Below are 17696 nucleotides of genomic sequence, written 5' to 3'. Positions count from 1 at the left end.
GCATGGACTCAATCTTACGACGGCTGGTCTTCCGACCTTGCAGCACAGAGGCTTCTGCGGTTTAACCCGCAGCGCCACCACGTGATATTCCTACCCGATGCCTAACCTGGCTGTCAAAGGTCTCTGAGCAAAACCCAGGCCTGGTGGATGACCTCTGAACAAGACTTGAAGGAATTCCAAGTATGGATGGTGAGTTTTTTAAAGCCCTGAATGGTTTGCACCCCAGCTCCTGGAAGGAGGGTCTATTCACCCCCGGACAGCTCTTAATTGAGGCACCCTCCCCAACATTTTGGGACGGCGCCTCCCTCCTGCTCCTCAGCTTGCAACCCACCCTGAGCCAACCCTTGTAAGAAGAGCCTGCTCCTGCTTTCGGATGATCTCCGGGGCTCCTTGCCTCAACCCAGCCCTTGCGATCCCCAAAGCTGCGGAGGATTCCCGATCCTCTTTGGGGGTGGCCCCATCCTCCTCCAAAGGGAACTGGTTGTCCCCTTGGGCGTTTGACACCTGGTGACTTCATGGCTTTGGTGTCCCGTCCAAAGTTGTTTTTGTGTCAGCTGTTGACTTTACTGTATTTATCTTGATGAGAATCTTATTGGTTACACCCATGGAGTCACCCAGTCAGACTCTAAATCTCATGGCTCAATGGTTGTCAGTTAAGAAGTTCCCCCAGGGACATTTCCTGTCGCTTAATCAATCCTGCCACTCAGCCCACAGCAGGGGAAAAAAATCTAGGTTGAGGGCACTTTGCTGCCCAGATTTATGCTGTTTGTGTGATGCTGGCACTAAACTAGAGCAGGACTTGCAGCCATAGTTTTAAAGTGTTTTTTGGACACAGTCGTTGAATGGTTTTGGGTTCTGAGTGTCAGGTCCTTTTGTCCGCTGCCCGAGAGTTGGGTCTGTCTGTCTACCTGTTGGGTCTCCAGGCCTCCTCCTCATAGAGCCGGTCTCAGCGAAGCTGGCCTGAGGAGCGAGCAGGAGCGGGAGCGCTTCGTGCAGAGTGACCCGGGGCCCCCTCCTAAGCCCCGGTGGAGCGCAACGCCGCCTTCCCTATAGTACCTCCGGGGGTGGGGGTGGGGGCATCCCTCTTTCTGGCTTCGGTTGTTTCTCCGGGGCTGCTTCTGCTCACGGGACCTCACCTGCCGCCCAGCAGGAAATGGTCTCTCGAGAGAGGGGATGATGGCGGGCAGGATTCGGGGAAGGACGCCTGTTGCCTTCGGGTGGGCAAGTTCCCTCGTGGACTACAACTCCCAGCAGGCACTGCGGGCCGAACAAAAAGGGGAACTTTTCGAGGCTCTGGCCGGGCGCGGATTACGAACGCCACCTGGCCCGCCCGCGCAGGTACCTCCTCGGTCAGCCCACGGGAGTCAGTCAGGGCGGCAGCCGTTTGCCAGGGAGAAAGCCCGGGCGCCCCGGGAAAGTCGCGCTGCCAGAGGATCGGGCGCAGCGCAGTTCTCCCCGACCACGTGGGGGGGCGTGGCTTCCCCTGACAGCTGTCTCTCCTCCGCACCTGCGTGCCACGTGGACCCGGCCCCGCCTACCAAGGGGGGCGGAACCTCCCGCAGGCAGGTCGGAACGCTCCTTCATTGTGACGTCACGGGGCCTCCCGCGGGTTTTCCTTCGGGAAGGCCGCGTGGCCCGCGCAGCCAATCAGAGGGGCAGGGAGGCGGAGCACGCGGGGGGGGAAGACGCTGTCTCCGCCTCCTAGAGACCAATGGTAGTAGAGCATGGGCATGAGTGGCTGTAGGATGGGCCATTGGGGGAGACGGCTGGGCCGGGCAGAGGCTATTGGGGGCCCGGAGGCGGGGTTGGGGGAGCAGGGGCGGGGCGACGGGCGGGCCCGAAGGCGGCCTCCTCGCGCGCCCTCGCCCTTCTGCCCAATGGGAAGGAGGGCTTCGTCGAGATGGACGGCGCCTGGAGCCAGTAGCGGCGTAGGGGTGGTGCAGGCGAGGACGTTGCTAGGCGGGGGCGGGCCCTCTGGCTCCCCAGTTGCCCCGGCGAGCGAGACGTGACGGGCCGGCCCCGCAGAGGCAGCGCGAGAAGGGGCGGCCGGGGAGCCGCCGGCGGTGAGTCGCTCCCGGGGGGAGGAGGACGGGCGGCGGGGGGGGGGGAGAGAGGCGCGCCGGGGGGGGCAGCGGCGGACGGGCAAGAGAAGGAGGCAGGCGGGAGGCCCCCCCTCCCTTGTGCGGTGCCCCCCCGCCTTCTCGGCCCCGAAGGTTGGCCCCTGGGGGGGGAGCCCTGGCGAGGAGGGGGGGTGGGCGTGTGTGTGTGCGGGGGGGGCGGCCCTCCGCCAGGGTCTCCCCTTTCCCTGCCTCTTGGCCGGCGGGGGGGGGGGCGCGGGGGATGGCGGGCCTCGAACTCTCCCCCCCCCCGTCTTGGATGGGGCTGCGGAACCCGGTTGGCCTCCCGTGGAGGGTTGGGGGTCGGCCAGGGGGAGGCGGGTCCGGGAAGGGCGGCGGGAGGATCCTGGGACTTCAGAGTCGACCGAAAGGGACGTTTCTGTTCTGGGGGTGGGCAGCGGGGGGGGGGGGCTGGGCGCCTTTCCTCCCTCCCTCCTTCCCTCCCTTCCTTTTTCCTTCCTTCCTTCCTTCCCCGCTTTTCTTTCTTTCCTTGCTTTTTTTGCTTCCTCCACTCTCTTTTCCTCCCTCTTTCCCTTCTTTTTCTCTTTTCCTGCCTTCCTTCCTTCCCCGTCTCTTTTCCTTCCCCCTTTTCTCTCTTTTCCTCCGTCTCACACTTCTCTCTCTCTCTCTCTCTTTCCTTCCAACCTTCTCTCTCTTCTTGCTTTTCTTGCTTCCTCCGTTCTCTTGTCTTTCCTTCCTTCCCCTTATCTCTCTTCTCCTCCCTACCTTCTTTCTCTCCCTCTTTTCCTGCCTTCTCCGTTTCTTTTCCTTCCTTCCTTCCTCTTTTCTTGCCTCCCTCCCTCCCTCCTCCTCCTCCTATTTCGAAAGGGGGGGCCTGTTTGGAGGTGGCAGGCGCGCTCTGGCGGGCGGGGGGGGGCGCGCGCGCTCCCGGCGCCGGCTGTGTGGGCTCCGGGGGGGCGGGGGCTGCCGGTGGGCATGGCCGCCGCCGCCGGCGCCGGGGATTATCCACCGCGCGGGGAGCAAGCAGGCAGATGCCACTCGAGCGCCGCGACGGCAGGCTGGTAGCTGGCTCGCTCGCTGGCTCGCTCCTCGCGCGGTCCTTCTCTCCCCGCCTTGCTCCGGAGCGCATCCCTGCCCGTCCGCCCGGCTCGGCCAAACTTGGCTTCGGGACGCCGCCTCGCCGAGCCGTGATCGCCGCCTGCTCGCCCGCCTGCTCGCCCGCTTCCTCGCCCGGCGTTTGCTATGCCTGCCATCCTGCTCTTCTGGAGCCGCGTGGAGAGGTAGGCGAGTGACTTTGCCCCGCCGCGGAAGGAACTTCTCTCCCGACTCCGGGTCTCCGATTGGGCCGCCGGGGGGGGGGGCGCGCGCGCGGGGAGGAGAGACCCCTCCAGGGGTCTGGGCGGAAGAGCGCGCGGTCTCGGCCAGGGAGGACCGTCGGCGGGTGTCGGTTCGCTCGCCCGCTCGCTGGCTGTGGCCGGGTTGGCCTGGAAGGGGGCTGCGGGGAGCCCCCCTGCCCAGGATGGGGCGCAGCTGCCGGTCCTCCCTCAGCGGGCTGTCCCTTGGTGGAGGGGCGGCGGCGGCGGCGGCGGCTTACATCCTGCGGGCCCGGGACCCCCCCCCCCCCGAGCCGTGGACGACCGTGCCACGGAGGCTAGACAGAGGGCAGCCGGGTGCCCCTGCTCTGGATGGGGGCTGGAGGTCCGGGCGCTGCGAGGAGGGGAGGCGCGAGCCTGGCAGGGGGGCCTCTGGCCCGGATGCCCTCCCAGCGGCGCTTGACCCAGCCGGGGAGGGGGGGCTGGCATTCCACCGGTCGAGTCCTGCCCTCTTCCTTCCCGCCCCTTTCCGCCTGGCGGGCGGAGGGCTCGGAGGCGATCCCCTGGCGGAATCGGCCCTGCGCCGGATCCTCAACAGGTGTGGGGCTCCTTTCCCCGAGGCCGCGTGTGTAAAGGGGAGGAACGGAAGGGCAGAGGGACCCCCCCCCCTTTTCCATCCCCGGTTGTGTAACTGGGGAGAGGGACGGGGCGCACCAGCGAGGGCTGCGCCTCTTCCTGAGCGCCAGGCAGGAAACCAATGAGAAGCGCGCTCCGGGCTGGCGTGGAGTTCATTCAGCATTTTCGCTGGAAGCGAGGCGAAGGGAGGCGGCGGCGGCGGAGGAGGATGAGGATGATGATGATGAGGATGCCGGGCAGCGCGCGAAGGGAAGGCGGCGGGCAGGGGCCGGCCCGCTGAGCGCTGCGGGGCGCCGGGCTCGCCCTCCCGGGCTCCTCTCCGGCCAGGGGCGGCCCTGCGCCCTCCCAGCTCGGCTTCTCTCGGCTCTCCCTCGCCGGGGCCGGGCCTCGGCCGCCCTGGCGCCCCGCAAGAAGCCTCCCCCCGCGGCGGCCGTGCAGGCCATGTTCCGCTTCAAGCTGGAGCCGCGGAGGATGAGCGCCTGGGCGGGGAGCGCCTTCGTCCGGTGGCGGTGAGTGAGGCCCCCTGGCCGCGGCCCGGCCTCGCCCTCCCTCTTGGCGGCGCTCCGGAGGGCGCTCGGGGAGCTGGCGGGGGTGGGTGGGGGACCCTACCGCCGCCGGCCCCCGCCTTCCTCCCCCCCCCCGCCTTCCCTGCCCGCCGACCCGGCCCTGACCTTGCGGGGGGGGGGGGGCTGGGTCGGAAGAGAGGTGGTCTCCTGGGCAGAGGGCAAGGCAGGGCAGGTGGGGGGGGGGAGAAGAGAGGGCTGGGTCCTTGGGGGAAGCCCCCCTCCTGCTGCCCCCTTGCTTGGCTTGGTTTTCTAATCTCGCCTTCCGCCTCCTCCTCCCCCGGGGCTTCCTCTGTGGAAGGAGACGATGCTGGCAAGGGCCAGGGGTCTGGGTTTGTTGGGGTGTGTGTGTGTGTGTGTGTGTGTATGTATAGGTAGCTTTTGTAGGTGAAGGCAGTGGGGTGGGGGGAGGACATCTCTCCCCCCCCCAACCTGAGCCCACAAGAGGGTTCTCGAAAGCACACCGGGGCCGGGCTGTCGCCATGTGTTTTCCTTGCCACCGCACAGCTGGCTCCCGGTGGGTGGCAGGGATGATGCGGGACTGAGTCGTGTTTTACCAAAATCTGTGTGGGGGTGCCTTTCGGAGAGGACGGTAAGCCCGCAGGGTGACCTACACGGCTTGGCAGCCTTCCCTGCAGGCTGACGTCAGGCAGCAGCCCCCACACCGGGGAAAATCTCCCTGCTCTTCGGGTGCCCGAGCAGGGGTGGCAGCACAGCGTGGCTGCTTCCACGCACGCACGCACGCTCTTCTCGCTCCTTCTTTTCCTCTGCCTGGTGCCAGGGAGGGGAGGGCGAGCGAGCGGGCTTCCGAAAGACACCCCTATCTATTCACGCTGGGCTCCCTCTCCTTCCCTCCCTCCCTCCCCCCGGGATGCTTGCCCTTCAAGAACAAAGGGAGGGCACAGCCCAGACGCCTGTCCTCTTGCTCCCATTCTCTCTCTTAGGGGGTGGCTTGCCTTTCCGCTCGCATCGGCTTTCTTCCTCCGCCAACCCGGTGTACGCCCTGGTTTCTTTGAGATGATGCCGAGGGCGCGGAGTGTCACTCCCAAGGCTCCCACTGCCCCCCAAACCCCCCCTGGGGATTGTTGACGCAAATGGGGCTGGCCTTGTCGCACCCCACCACAGGCGTTCAAAGGAAACGTGGCAGCTGCTCTTGCCCCCCCCATTGAACGCTGTAGGTTCTTGGCATCTGCTGCAGTCACCAGCGGCGTGCCCCCGGGGGGGGCGAGGGGGGGGAAGCTGCTGGGTCTCCTCTTTCAAGCATTGAGAGCCCACCTCCTTGTGTGTTGTGTTCTGGATTTGCCAGTTGTGTGTCTCACAACAGAACTCCCACTGTGCTCGGGCTGGGTGGGTGGGAGGGGGCTGAGGTGCCCAAGTGGCGCTGCTGGTTCCGGCGCCCCCCCCCCCGCTGCTGGATTCTTATTTCCAGGGGGTGATCTCACTCATTCACGCAGGTCATGGCCACTTCAGTGTCGGCAACGCTCCTGCTCTCACACCCTCCCTGGTACACCACGCAGCCTCGCCAAAGCGTGGGTGGCGTGTGACGACACCTGCAAGGCACAGCGGGGGCAGCAGCAGCTGGGGGGGGGCTGAGGGCTCAGAGAAGGTTGTGCCAGCTTTTGTGTGTCAGCCTTGGGGTAGTGCTGGGCGGGGGCCTCAACCCGCTGCCCTTCACAGAGGTCTGGCTTTGTCCGTCCTCCCCGCTCTCGCCTGCCTGCCTGTCCTTGGCGGTGTCTGCTTTCCAGAGCGAAGCAGGGCCTCTGCTGGCTCGTCCCTGTGTGGGAAGCGGGCCCCGGAAATACGAGAGGCCACCAGGGAGCGCTGGGAGAGAATCCCGCCTTGAACCCTGGACAGCCGCTGAGAATCTGGGAGCTGAGACTCCCAAAACCCAGGCTGGGAGGAACAAGGAGCCGTCTGGGGCCAAAGCAGCTCCCCCACCCCACCCCGCGTGGTTCTGGTGTGCACCCCAAAGACTCTGTACGAAGGGGAGGGCTCTGCTGTCCTCCTGCTCTTGGCCCAGATGGGCAGTGGCCGGCCCAGCCCCTTTGTTTTGTCTTCTGGGTGTGGGATCGGATGTGGGCTGCCCCGGTTCCTCCACGTGGCTTGTGAGGACAGGGTGGTGGCAGTGGCAGCAGGTGGTTCGTGGAAGGATGTTGGAGGCCCGGGAAGTTCTGGGAAAAGGCCCGGGAGGTCCCAAAAGCTCTACTGGGACGTGAGCCGAGATGGTCTCCTTCGGGGGAGGGAGCCGGCCCCCGACCTTGGAGATGCCCCCTCCCAGAAGGTGAATCCCTGCCCCCTGCCCCACTCTGTCGTTGTCCAGAGATGCAAGGGGGTGGGCGGCCCTAGGCTTGCTCTGGAGAGGGTCTGGGCAAGTTCTATTTTTGGGTCGTGACCGAGGGATCAGGAACGGAGGTTAGTCAAACCTCTCGGAGGAAGGGGTGAGTCATCTGCCTGCTTGCTAGTGAATCCATTCACACACCCCAACCCCCTCCGCCCCCCATATTTGTGGTCAGAGGCCATTTCCAGGGTGCTGCAGCATTTCCCTGTGGTTTGCAGCCTCCTTTCAGCCGGGCGGGCGAGCGAGCGCTTTAAAAATAGCCTCCCACCATCGCAAGGCAGGCAAAGCAAGGCAAGATGTCTCCCGTCTAACAGCACCATCCTCTGCCGTCTTTCTGCTGGTACATGATGGGAACGTGTCCCCGCGTGAACTCCCCGCGCTGTATTGTTCAAAAAGTTCTTTTAAGGCAATCTGCAAAAAGCATGAAGGGGAAGGCAGAGCCGAGAGAGCGTGGGGGAGGGAGAAAGCCTTCTCCCTCGCTAATTAACCTCTCATTTTGCCCTACATGAAGAGGGCTGGTGCGCAGGTCCTCCCTCCCTGCACCTCGGGCTGCTCCCTGCCCCCCCCAATGAAAGGGGCTGAGGTTGAGAGGGACACCCCTCCCTCCCGCCCACCCACCCTCCGTCCAGGTTGACTGCGGGGTGAAATGTAAGCCAAGCAGCTGCGTTTCCTCTGGCTGGTCCAAGGATTGCCTGCCGGCGGGCTCTCTCTTTTCCCAAGCCTCCTTCCTGGCCCAGGGGCAGGCGGGCAGCCCGGCCCTCCCTCTCTGGTTACAGCGCGTCACGTGGGGCCCTCCAAATAACAACACAGCCTTCTCTCTCTGGCTGTGCAATTTGCCCCTGTAAATCTTGCCGAGAAAAGGTGAGTAAAGCTCCTTAAAACCAACTTGCCTTTGGCCTTGCCAGCCCTGGAGCCGGGGGGATTCGAGCAGGCGGGCGGGCGCAGGGGGGCGGGCGGGCAGAGACTTTGCCCTTGACATCCTTGAGTAGCTCAGGTGTGAGCAGAGGTAGCGAACAACTTTGCAGGCGAATTGATGCCGGTGCTCGGCTTCCCACCCCTTCCTGGACCTCTTGGAAAGCCACTTTCCTGACCTCTCCCCTCCTCCCCGTTTCCCTCTTTCTCTTCCTTCTCTCCGCCCTTCCAGGAATAAAGAGTCAGCAGCAGCAGCTGGGACCGTCTCCACCATGGGGAAGGACTATTATAATGCCCTGGGGATTCAGTCGGGAGCCAACGAAGATGAGATCAAGAAGGCCTACCGAAAAATGGCCCTGAAGTATCATCCTGATAAGAACAAGGATCCCAATGCGGAGGAGAAGTTTAAGGAGATTGCTGAGGCCTACGATGTCCTGAGCGACCCCAAGAAGCGGGCTGTGTATGACCAGTACGGAGAAGAAGGTGAGACGGCAGCCTGGGGGCGCTGGCCGCCCTCTTGTCGGGTTTCCCCGGCTGTCTGTCTGCGCGCAGGGCGAGGTGCACCTGGTTGGTGGCTCCCGTTGCTTCTCCCCTGTCTTGCTCACACCCAGTGTGTGCCGGGGGGGGGGCATTATTCTCTTCCTTCCATCCCTCTTTGCTGTCGGTGACTAGAGCCCCCCCTCCTCTGCCCCCTCCCCCTCTTGCTAGTCCAGATAAGTGGGGAGGCTTGTTTGGGAGGGGGCAGGGGGCTAGAATTAGCCCTTCTTCCTAACAGTCAAGATAACGCGGGTGGAGAGGAGGGACGGTTATTAGCAGGCTGATCTGTGGGTGTGAGTCTCTTCCATGGGGGAGCTGAGCTTGCGGGGTGTGTGTGTGTGTGTGCAGGGCAGGCGCACTTCCCGCCTCCTCTTTTGCTTCCTTTTCAGTACATGCTTCCCTCGGTGTGTTTGTGTTTCAGAGCCTTTCCCAATTTTAGTCATCGCTCCTGGTTTCATAAGCAATCCCGAGCTGTTTGGCAGAGAGCGCCGCAGGCCTGCAGCCCCCCCTCCCCTTTCTTTTTTGCTGAGGGTGGGGGAGGACGGGAGCTGTGAATAGCAGCGGCGTTCATGAGCGCCTGTGTCAGTCCCGGGCTGCTGACGGCTGAGCGGCAGCTCCAGAGAAACAGCCTCCGGCTGGCCTGCCACCTTGGGAAGGCCCAGTCTTTGAAGGATGCAGATGCGTCAGAAGGGTCTCTGCCCTTTGCTTTGCCCGTGTTCGGTTTCCCTAACGCCGCTTGTAAAAGAATCTGGAGCAGCTGCAGCAGAATCTGAGGGCAGCCGGCAGTGGCTACCAGTGGCCTGCGAAGGCTTGTCTGCACGCGGGCATCGGGGTCTTGAGAAAGCTCCTCTTGGCAAGCAGAAAAAGTGTCTTGGGTTCACTTGGGGGTCTGGGAGTGGTCGTTAAAAAACAACCTCTCCAAACGGTGGCCGATGGGCATGCCCGCCAGAGTCGCAAACTTCAGAGGCTCTTCTATGAACTCCACTCGGGTTGTTTGAGAAGCTTCGCTAGCTTTGGATAGTAGGAAGAGCACACCCGAGTTATATCTCTCCACGGCTTGCCTGCGCTCTCGGGAACGCTTTTGAAAAGGAGGTGTGGGAAGGGCGGTGGAAGCCCTGGGGCACGAGGGGGAAGCCGGAGGGCGATCCTCTGCCCGGCCAAAGCGCTCTGCTCCAGGGGCTCCCCGGCCATGGGGGAGGGGGGGATCTCATTCCATCCGAATGTCGACTGGCAAGACGGAATTGCTGCAATTTCTACTAAAAGCTCTGAACCTGTTCCCTGCGGAGATAAGTGAGGTTCTCCCGGGGGGCATTGGGGGGGGGGGAAGAACCACCTTCAAGCAGACCCCATGGCAATGCTTGGGAGTTTGGGGGAAATTGCCAGCGAGCGTGATAGGGGAAGAGGGCTCTGGTGGAACAGGGGTTGCTCACCCATCTCATTAATCGGAGAAGTTTTGAGATGGGGGGGGTGAAGCCCCAGCAGCTGAGTGCCCCTCTTCTGCCCCCTCAACAGGAGGCCACACTTTTGTCCTTTGCTCCCCCCCCCTGGCGATGGCTGAGGAGGAGGAGGGGCAGTCACAGAGCCTGCACTCGGCCAGCCGGCTGTTTGCTATTAAAAGCCTTGCAGCTGCCGGCCGGCTGGCTCTGCGAAAGAGGGACCCAGAAATAGCTGCCCTGGCAGGCTCTGGAGGAGACTCCTTTTTGGCCTCGGTCTGTTTTTCGAGGCCCCGGGCCTCGGTCGCACCGCCACCCCCTACAGCCCTTACGGTCAGGGGCTTCGGGGAAGTTGCTTCCTTAAGCGGCTGTTTCCTTAAGCCTTCGCTTGACATAAGCTGCCTGCCTGCCTGCCGGAGGGATGGACGGATGGATGGACGGCGGTTCCCCCAGCCCCTGTGATAGCTTTAGGATGGCCTCCTCCACGCTGGCACCCTCCAAGTGCTTTGGGGCCCAACTCACAGAACACTGGCTGTGGGATTGTGGGAGCTGTAGTCCAGTCCACCCAGAGGGCACCGGCTAGGGGTCCTCTGGCCCTTGACTTTCTGGCTGGGGGATTGTGGGAACCGTCGTCCAGAGGCATCACTTTCCCAAGCTCTGGGCTGAGGTGGGTCAAAGGGTTGCTGAACCCCTTCGGGCCACCAGGCAGGAGGAGGAGGAGAAGACCATGGGCTGGTTTGGCTGCTAGCCGCCTCTTTCTCTTATGTCCCCTCGGTGAGTTTTCCTCCTTGGGCTTTCCTGGCAGAAACGAAGCCGGAGATTAGTATCTCTGTGGATTTTCCAAGGAAGGTCCGGCAAGGACCTGGAGTCCCTGCTCTTGGCAGCCCCTGATTCTTGACTGGGAAGGGCCTCTGGGACAGTTGTGCCAAAAGCCAATCTCTTCCGGAAAAGGGAGCTCCTTGCCGCAGCCCAACGCTCTCTCAGCGTTGCCCCCAAAAGAACATTTCAAAGAACGTTTCCAGAATTCTGGAGATGGCGGCTGAAGTGGGGGGTGGGGGTGGGGGCGGTGGAGTGAAGGGGGGGCAGGGCTTTTCTTGTGATATTGCAGACTACTGCAGGTTGGTGCAGCTTCCTCTCCGGCTTCTAGACCAGCCTGCAGAATCTTGATTTTGTAGCAGCGCTTCCCGTGTCTGTGAACACTCCTTTGAGGGACGGGTCTTTCATTTTTTAAAATTTTTCTTTCAGGCCTGAAAACCGGTGGCGGTACCTCTGGCACGCCTGGAAACACCTTCCACTACACCTTCCACGGGGACCCCCACGCCACCTTCGCCTCTTTCTTCGGGGGCACCAACCCCTTTGACATTTTTTTCACCAGCGGCCGTTCCCGGATCTTCAACGGCTTTGACCACGAGGACATGGATGTGGACGACGACAACGACGACCCTTTCACGGCCTTCGGCAGGTTTGGCTTCAATGGCCTTAACGGCGTGCACCGGCGGCACCCGGAGCCCATCCACATGCGCCGGAAGGTGCAGGACCCGCCCGTGGTCCATGAGCTCAAGGTCTCCCTGGAGGAGATCTACCACGGTGCGACCAAACGCATGAAGATCACTCGCCGGCGGCTGAACCCAGACGGCAGAACGATGCGGACAGAGGATAAGATCCTGAACATTGTCATCAAGCGCGGCTGGAAAGAGGGAACCAAGATCACCTTCCCAAAGGAAGGAGACGCCACCCCGGACAACATCCCCGCCGACATCGTCTTTGTCCTGAAGGATAAGCCCCATGCCCACTTCCGGCGGGACGGGACAAACGTCATCTACACGGCCACCATCAGTCTTAAAGAGGTAACTGGCTGGGGCTTTCTTCTCTGGGTTGCGTTTCTGCCCATCTCGTGGTGCTCTTCCCCAGAGAGGTAGGGACACTGCAGAGGCTGGGGGTTGAATGTATTTATCTTTGCATTTTTTTTCCTGACCGTGGGGCGCCCCACAGTCCCACTGTATCAGTATTTCTTCTCACAAGGAGCCCTTTCCCTTCTTTGGGGAGCGAGGAGAGACCGGATTGTCCCCTGTCAGGGATTTGGGAAGGCCTCACCCTGTTTGAGCAGGAACGCTGGGTTGTGCGTCATGAGCCACCCATGGGGGAGCGAGCTGCACAAGCCATGCTATGTTTGTAGGTGTGGGGGCCTGCGATGTGGAGGCAGGAGGGCTGGCATGGAAGAAGTGCCCGTGGGCAGGGGCTATGGACCCTGAGCGGAGGGGCAGAGGAGGAGCGGAGAGAGGGTTGCTTTGCAAGATGGAAGGGCAGGCTGGCGGGTCTCCTTCCTTCCTTCCTTCTCCGTTCAGGTGGCAGTGTGCCTTCCTCCAAGTTCTTTTGGCTCTCTTTCCCTTATTTCACGGCCTGGTGGGGGGGGGGGTCACAGGAAGTGGGGGACATGGGGAGGAACCCTTTTGCACAAGAGCAGCTCTTTTGTCTGTAAAAAACAAAGACAGAAAACATAAAAAGCAGCCACACAAGAGCTGGAGGAGAGACCCAGAATCCACCCTGGCCCACGAACCTTTATGGGAAGGCCCAGCAAGGCAGACCAGAACCCATCAAGCCTCTGGGTCGTCTTCCTGGGGATAGGAAAGGAACGTTTGGGGTGGAGGTTAGATTAGGTTAGAAAGAAGGCAGCCAAAAATGGGAACGTCGTGTATAGAGATGATGCCTGTTTGGGAGAAAGTGAAGAGTGAAGGTCCAGGCCCCATCTTCTTCCCCCCCACCCCCAATAATACTGGAAGCTGGGGGGTCACGTTCTTGTTGTTCAGCACGGAGGAGAGGCAGTCCTCCTTCCCCTAAGAGTCAACTTTGAGGCTGAGTTCCCCAAAAGCAGCTGAGGGTGGCCAGCTTAGAAGATGGTTTTTGGGAGAGGGAAGGGGTGAGCGGACAGATTTATGAGGGGAGGGGCTGTCAGGAGGTCTGGGTTCCCCCCCCTGGGGCAGCTCCTCCTGCCCCTGTCAGGGGGACACCATGAGGAACGTGGGCTACCTGCATGGGCTTATGGGGTTTGTAGGTGAACATCTTGGTTTGGTTGTGCATGTTTCCCAGCCGTTCCTCCTGCTCTTCTGCAAGGCCGTTTTCATGAGCCTCAGTTCAAGCCAAGGTTATGCTGGCTGGAGAGCTCCGGGGTTGAGGTCTCTGGCTGCAGAGCTAGAGGTTGGGGGTTTGATCCCCCCCCCCAATGGGGCCTCCTGGGAGAAGAGCCAGCCTGGGTGGCCTTGGGCCAGCGGCACAGCAGTCCCAGGGTGCCCCCTAGAAGAAGGGAATGGCCCACCCCTTTATAAGTATTCTTTATTTAGAAAACTCTGAAGAGGATCACTGTGAGTCAGAATTGACTGGTCAGCACATGATTATTAATCCACAAAAGCTATGGACCACCCCCTCCCCTGAGATTTTGCCCTTCCTTGATTGCCCCCCCCCTTTGCCCTTCCCTCCCCTCCCCTCCCCGGCCCCACCGTTCACTAAGAGAGGTCTTGGTTGGCTTTGGGCTGGACTTCAAGGCCCAGGTATCCGCTTTTCAAGGTAGAAGCCACAACCACCTCCAGGCCCCTCCTTGCCCTACTTCTTTCCACACCCGACCCGATTCTGGGCAAGTCCGCTGGGGTTGATACCAGCGTGGGATCCTGCTCTTGGAAGGTGACCTCGAGGCCATCCAGTCCAGCCCCCTCCGCTTGCCAGAAAGGCAGAGATGGCCACCCCACCCATCCACTGTTTCAAAACCTCCCCACCTTCTGAGGCAGGCGGTCCCTTCCAGGGTGGCTCTTGTGACTTCCCTCTTGGTGGAGTGCGAGGTTGTGGGGGAAGCCTCAGTGTCAGTGGGGACGTTGAGGGGGTCATAGAGGGAATCGCAGGGGAGTTTTGAGATGGTGGGAGAGATGAAGAGCAGGCGTTGCTCCCTCCCTCTGGGCTGCCCTGTCTCCTCTTCACCTCCTCGTATGGGTCAGGATTCGTTTGGCAACCCTTAACGTCCCGTGGGTTTTTAAAAAAACCTTGCCCGGCCGCTGCTGTTCCTCTCCTGTTGAGGTTGGCAGGAGAGGGTCCTCCAAAACTCTGCCTTCCTGGAAGTTGGCCCCGTGCATGAGTCAAGCCATAAGCCTCTCTTGGCTGCCCTCCCTAACCTTTTCGGAGCTGCCCGCCGGCTGCCCCGGGGCCTCTGCCTGACAGCCAAGCCAGCTGGAAGAAGCAGGGAGGGCGAAGGCAGGCGCCACCCTCCTCTTCGGGTGGCTTCCCTGGAGGGAGGTTGAGCTGTGATGCCCGTCTCAGTTGAGCCTCTGCTTCTGGCTCAGACTCCCCCCCCCACCCCGTGCTTTGCCCAGGGCGTCCTCTCCCAAGCCCCTCTCCTTCCCAGCCTCCCAGGGCCCCCAGGTGAAGATTTCCTTTTTAGCTGGTGGTGGTGGGTAAGTGGTTGGTTTCAAAGCAGATGAGTGCACCGAGAGGAGCCACTTCCTTCAGGACACTGAAGCCGAGCAGCAACGTCACCCTGTTGTTCCCAGGGACAGTGGGGCCTTTGTGAGAGAGCATGGCCCGTTTTTGTGTCTTTTACAAATCACTTATTAGAAAAGCACAGGGCCTGTGGCCAGTTAGGTTTAGACTGAGTATTTTTTGTCCCCTGAAGGTTAGCTCAGGCCCCATTGTTCCAGAGGGAATTCGGAAACCACCGTGGCACATGCCTTCTCCAGACTGGCACCGGAGGGCCCGGAAAGAGCGGCCTGCCTTCAGCTTGGCACGGGGTTTTCGCCCTCTGGGCCTCTGCGCTTCTGCTGGCCTAACCCTCACCCTCTTCCCGTCTCTCTTGCAGGCTTTGTGCGGCTGCACCGTGAACATTCCCACCGTCGACGGGCGCGTCATCCCCTTGCCCTGCAACGACATCATCAAACCCGGCACGGTGAAGAGGCTGCGTGGCGAAGGGCTGCCTTTCCCGAAGGTCCCCACGCAGCGCGGAGACTTGATCGTAGAGTTTAAAGTCCGCTTCCCAGAACGAATAGCTCCTCAGACCCGGCTGATCCTCAAGCAGCACCTCCCCTGTTCCTAGAGCCTGCCTGCCCGCCCGCCCGCCCGCTTGACCTCCGGGCAGCAATCCTTCACATGCGCGCGCATGTGCAGCAGCGCCCTGTGCCTGCGCAAGGCCGGGGGTTCAGCCGCGCCTCTCACTGCAAACCTCACCCCCCCCTTTCCTAAGAGTCACTGACCTGGCTTGTAGGGCTCTCCCTTTCTTTCCTCCCCCCCCCCCCCAGCAGCTCACCTCGCACGTTGCAGGGGGTTGCCTTGCTGGGTCTGGTGTGCCAGCTTTGTGTGAGCCTTGAGCCCCGAGCCTGCCCTCTCCCAGCCACGGAGGGCCTTCTGCTTTGTGTAGAGTCTGGCTGGCAAGCCACCGACGATGGACGTCATGCCATGGAGTGCGAGGGGGGTGTCCCTGATGTAAATAGGACTCTGGCGTCTCCTCTTCCCCGCTTCCTTCCAGGCGGCCTGGGAGGTCTTTCTTAGGGTGCTCTTTCTTTGCCTGGGACCGGGGCAGTGGCTTTGGTCCTGAAGGCAGTCCTTAAGGCCTTGGAGCTGGGGCCAGTCCAAAACTTGGCCCGCTGTGCCCCCCCGTCCGTCCTTTTCCACTGAAAGGAGATGGGCCCCTCCTAGCCCCTGCTGAGCAGACTTTCTTGGGCTCCCCAACGGAGCCAGGGCTGTACCCGGAAAACGCTCTTGGAAGATTCGTGCCTCTGCTGGCGAGCCAAGGCCAATTGCTTGGCTACAATAAAATGGGACGGAGAAGAGGGACCCAGCGGCACTCAGATCATTTTGGCAGGGCCTCTTCGAATGGATGCTCCCCCAGCTTTTACGCCCTTAGGAGCCTTGCAAGAACTGGCCCTTCCTGCGGCCCATGTTGAGTTCCCCGCTGCGGTTGATCCCGTCTTCTCTGAGTGGCCAAAGGGAGCTGTTGGCTTGCAGCGTCTTGAGAGCACAAGCGGGGGACGTAAGCGCTTGGGGTCCAAGGCTGCAGGGGGAGGAGGGAGGGAAGCCTCGGCAGGACGGTGTGCAGGGTTGCGTCCGTCCCCACTCAGCCGGACCGCGCGTGGAGAGGGAATGCGAGATGCGTGTGGGTAAAGACTGCACCTTTGAAAACGTTTCAGAGGGAATGCTTTTTTAAAGCAAAACTTAATCGGTGCCACCTCTGAATGTTCCTTCGTTGGCAGGGAGAACCCGAGGCCGGGACGTGTTCTTGAGCCTCGCTTTGGGGAAGGTTTAAAGCAGTTTTCCGAAAGGGACTTTTTTCTCTTTCCTTCCCCCCCCCCCCAAATTAAAATCTGGTGCCAAAACTGTCCTGCGTGAGAGTCCTGACTTTTTTTCTGTTTTTTTTTTTTTTTTTAACAAAAGACACAAACAATGTATTTATTCTGATCTGACACGGGGGAAGCTGCTTTTGGGCTTTCTCTCGGGTCTTGTTCCCTTTGCCAAGGACAGCCGGCCCCGTCGGGTGGCCCTCGCTTTGGCTGGTTTTTAGAGTTGACCCTGAGCTAAAACTCCTTGATTTTATCTGTGGTAGCTGAAGGGAGCGGCTGACCGCCCCGGGCGCAGCCGCCTGCTGTATAGCTGTACAGAGTCTAACATGTCCACGTGCCATTTTTCTTTTGAGAAGATTAAAACTGTTAGGCAGTGTTGAACTTATCAACCAGTTTGAATGGTTAAGACAATGCCTTTTTTGCCCTCCCCCCTGCAACACGTGTGTGTGTGTTTTTTTAAAGTACAAAAAAACTTAGGCTGATGACAAGCAGATGAGGGGGGGAGGTAGCCGCGCCATAGGGTTTTTTCTCCATTTCTGGGAGACCCTGAGTGGTTTTATAGCGTTTTTTTTTCTTTTTTGTATGTCTTCTTTTGTAATGTCCTGTATTAATATTTAAAAATAAAGTATTTTAAAAGTAGCAGCTGTCTGCGATGGATGTGTTTCCGGTGATGCCTCCCCTTCGGCCAGCAGGGAGGAGGGCTGGCTGCCTCGGCTTGTTGTCATAAAGCCAACTGGATCCAGGGTAAGAAGTTTCCATGCCCACGTTCCCAGTTGCCTCTGGATCTTCTAGAAACCAAAATACGTGGCCACACGACCCCCTTGAGACCATTCCCTTGCCCTCGTCTGTCTAGAAAGGTAGCCCCCCCCCAGTTCGCTGGGCAGCCACCTGGGCAGCTAGCCCACACCCGGTTGTGCCTACAGAACCAGCGGCATCAAGCTCACTGGTGTGTTTCCAAGGCAGGGTGCAGGCTTCTGGATCACACAAGCCTCTTCACGCTGGGCGTTCAAAGCACAGGTTTGTGCCGGGGTGAGCTAATGTGCAGCTCCTCCCACGAGGGTGGGAAGGAAGATGGAGATAGATAAAACATGCCGGGAGGGTTCGAGCCCGTGTTGCTGCTCTTGCACCGCCCAGGGAAAGTTGGCCTGCCGAGGAAGCCCCACGAGCGTGGCCCGTGGCGAGTGATTTTGGGAACTGCTGTCTGGCCATAGCTAAGGGCCCGAGGGTGGGACCCTCTGACCCCTGCCAAGCTCCGGGCTTGGTGGGAATCTTGGCGCCCAGCTGGCTGCTTGGGCTGGGGTGATTCTGAGCCAGAGGTAGCGCGGTGGGGGAGGGAGGCAGGCCTACATCTCAGGGTTCCGACCTCTCCTCGCTTCTTTGGAAGGTAAAAATTGTGCGCAGGCACGCCTGGGTGAGGTTCAAAGGTGAGCCCCATTCTCTTCACGCAGCTGGAGGTGCTTTTTGAGTTGGGAAGCACGTTGGCCGGGGCCTTGGTGTGAGCGCTGCCATGTTTCTCGGCTTCCTTTTCTGCATGATCTGAGTTCGCCTGGTCTTGGCTGCCCTGACTGCATGGAA

At 61.1% G+C, this 17696-nt stretch overlaps 1 protein-coding gene across 4 annotated transcripts; it reads left to right on the top strand.

Annotated features, from left to right (window-relative positions):
• The first annotated feature begins 1912 nt into the window (after positions 1–1912).
• Positions 1913–16760, top strand: DNAJB5 (DnaJ heat shock protein family (Hsp40) member B5). Of its 4 annotated transcripts, none has more exons than XM_072993053.2 (4): positions 1913–2063; positions 8073–8323; positions 11056–11657; positions 14648–16760. In XM_072993053.2, exons 2-4 carry the CDS (start codon positions 8113–8115, stop codon positions 14879–14881), a joined length of 1047 nt encoding a protein of 348 aa, XP_072849154.1. In that variant the 5' UTR covers positions 1913–2063; positions 8073–8112; the 3' UTR covers positions 14882–16760. The 4 variants fall into 4 exon arrangements, with proteins under 4 accessions (XP_072849154.1, XP_020656366.3, XP_072849153.2 ...); XM_020800707.3 differs by lacking the exon at positions 1913–2063 and adding an exon at positions 3059–3358; XM_072993052.2 differs by lacking the exon at positions 1913–2063 and adding an exon at positions 4046–4536.
• The last annotated feature ends 936 nt before the right edge of the window (positions 16761–17696 follow it).

This window comes from Pogona vitticeps, chromosome 2, assembly GCF_051106095.1.
Source record: "Pogona vitticeps strain Pit_001003342236 chromosome 2, PviZW2.1, whole genome shotgun sequence".
Taxonomy (NCBI): domain Eukaryota; kingdom Metazoa; phylum Chordata; class Lepidosauria; order Squamata; family Agamidae; genus Pogona; species Pogona vitticeps.
Note: the sequence above shows the minus strand (reverse complement) of the source record. Positions and strands in the feature narration are given on the sequence as shown.

Coding starts and splice junctions, on each gene's coding strand:
- DNAJB5 (XM_072993052.2), top strand. CDS start 4,469: ATGTTCCGCTTCAAGCTGGAGCCGCGGAGGATGAGCGCCTGGGCGGGG. Junction 4,537..8,072: donor AGCGCCTTCGTCCGGTGGCG/GTGAGTGAGGCC, acceptor CCGCCCTTCCAG/GAATAAAGAGTCAGCAGCAG. Junction 11,658..14,647: donor CCACCATCAGTCTTAAAGAG/GTAACTGGCTGG, acceptor TCTCTCTTGCAG/GCTTTGTGCGGCTGCACCGT.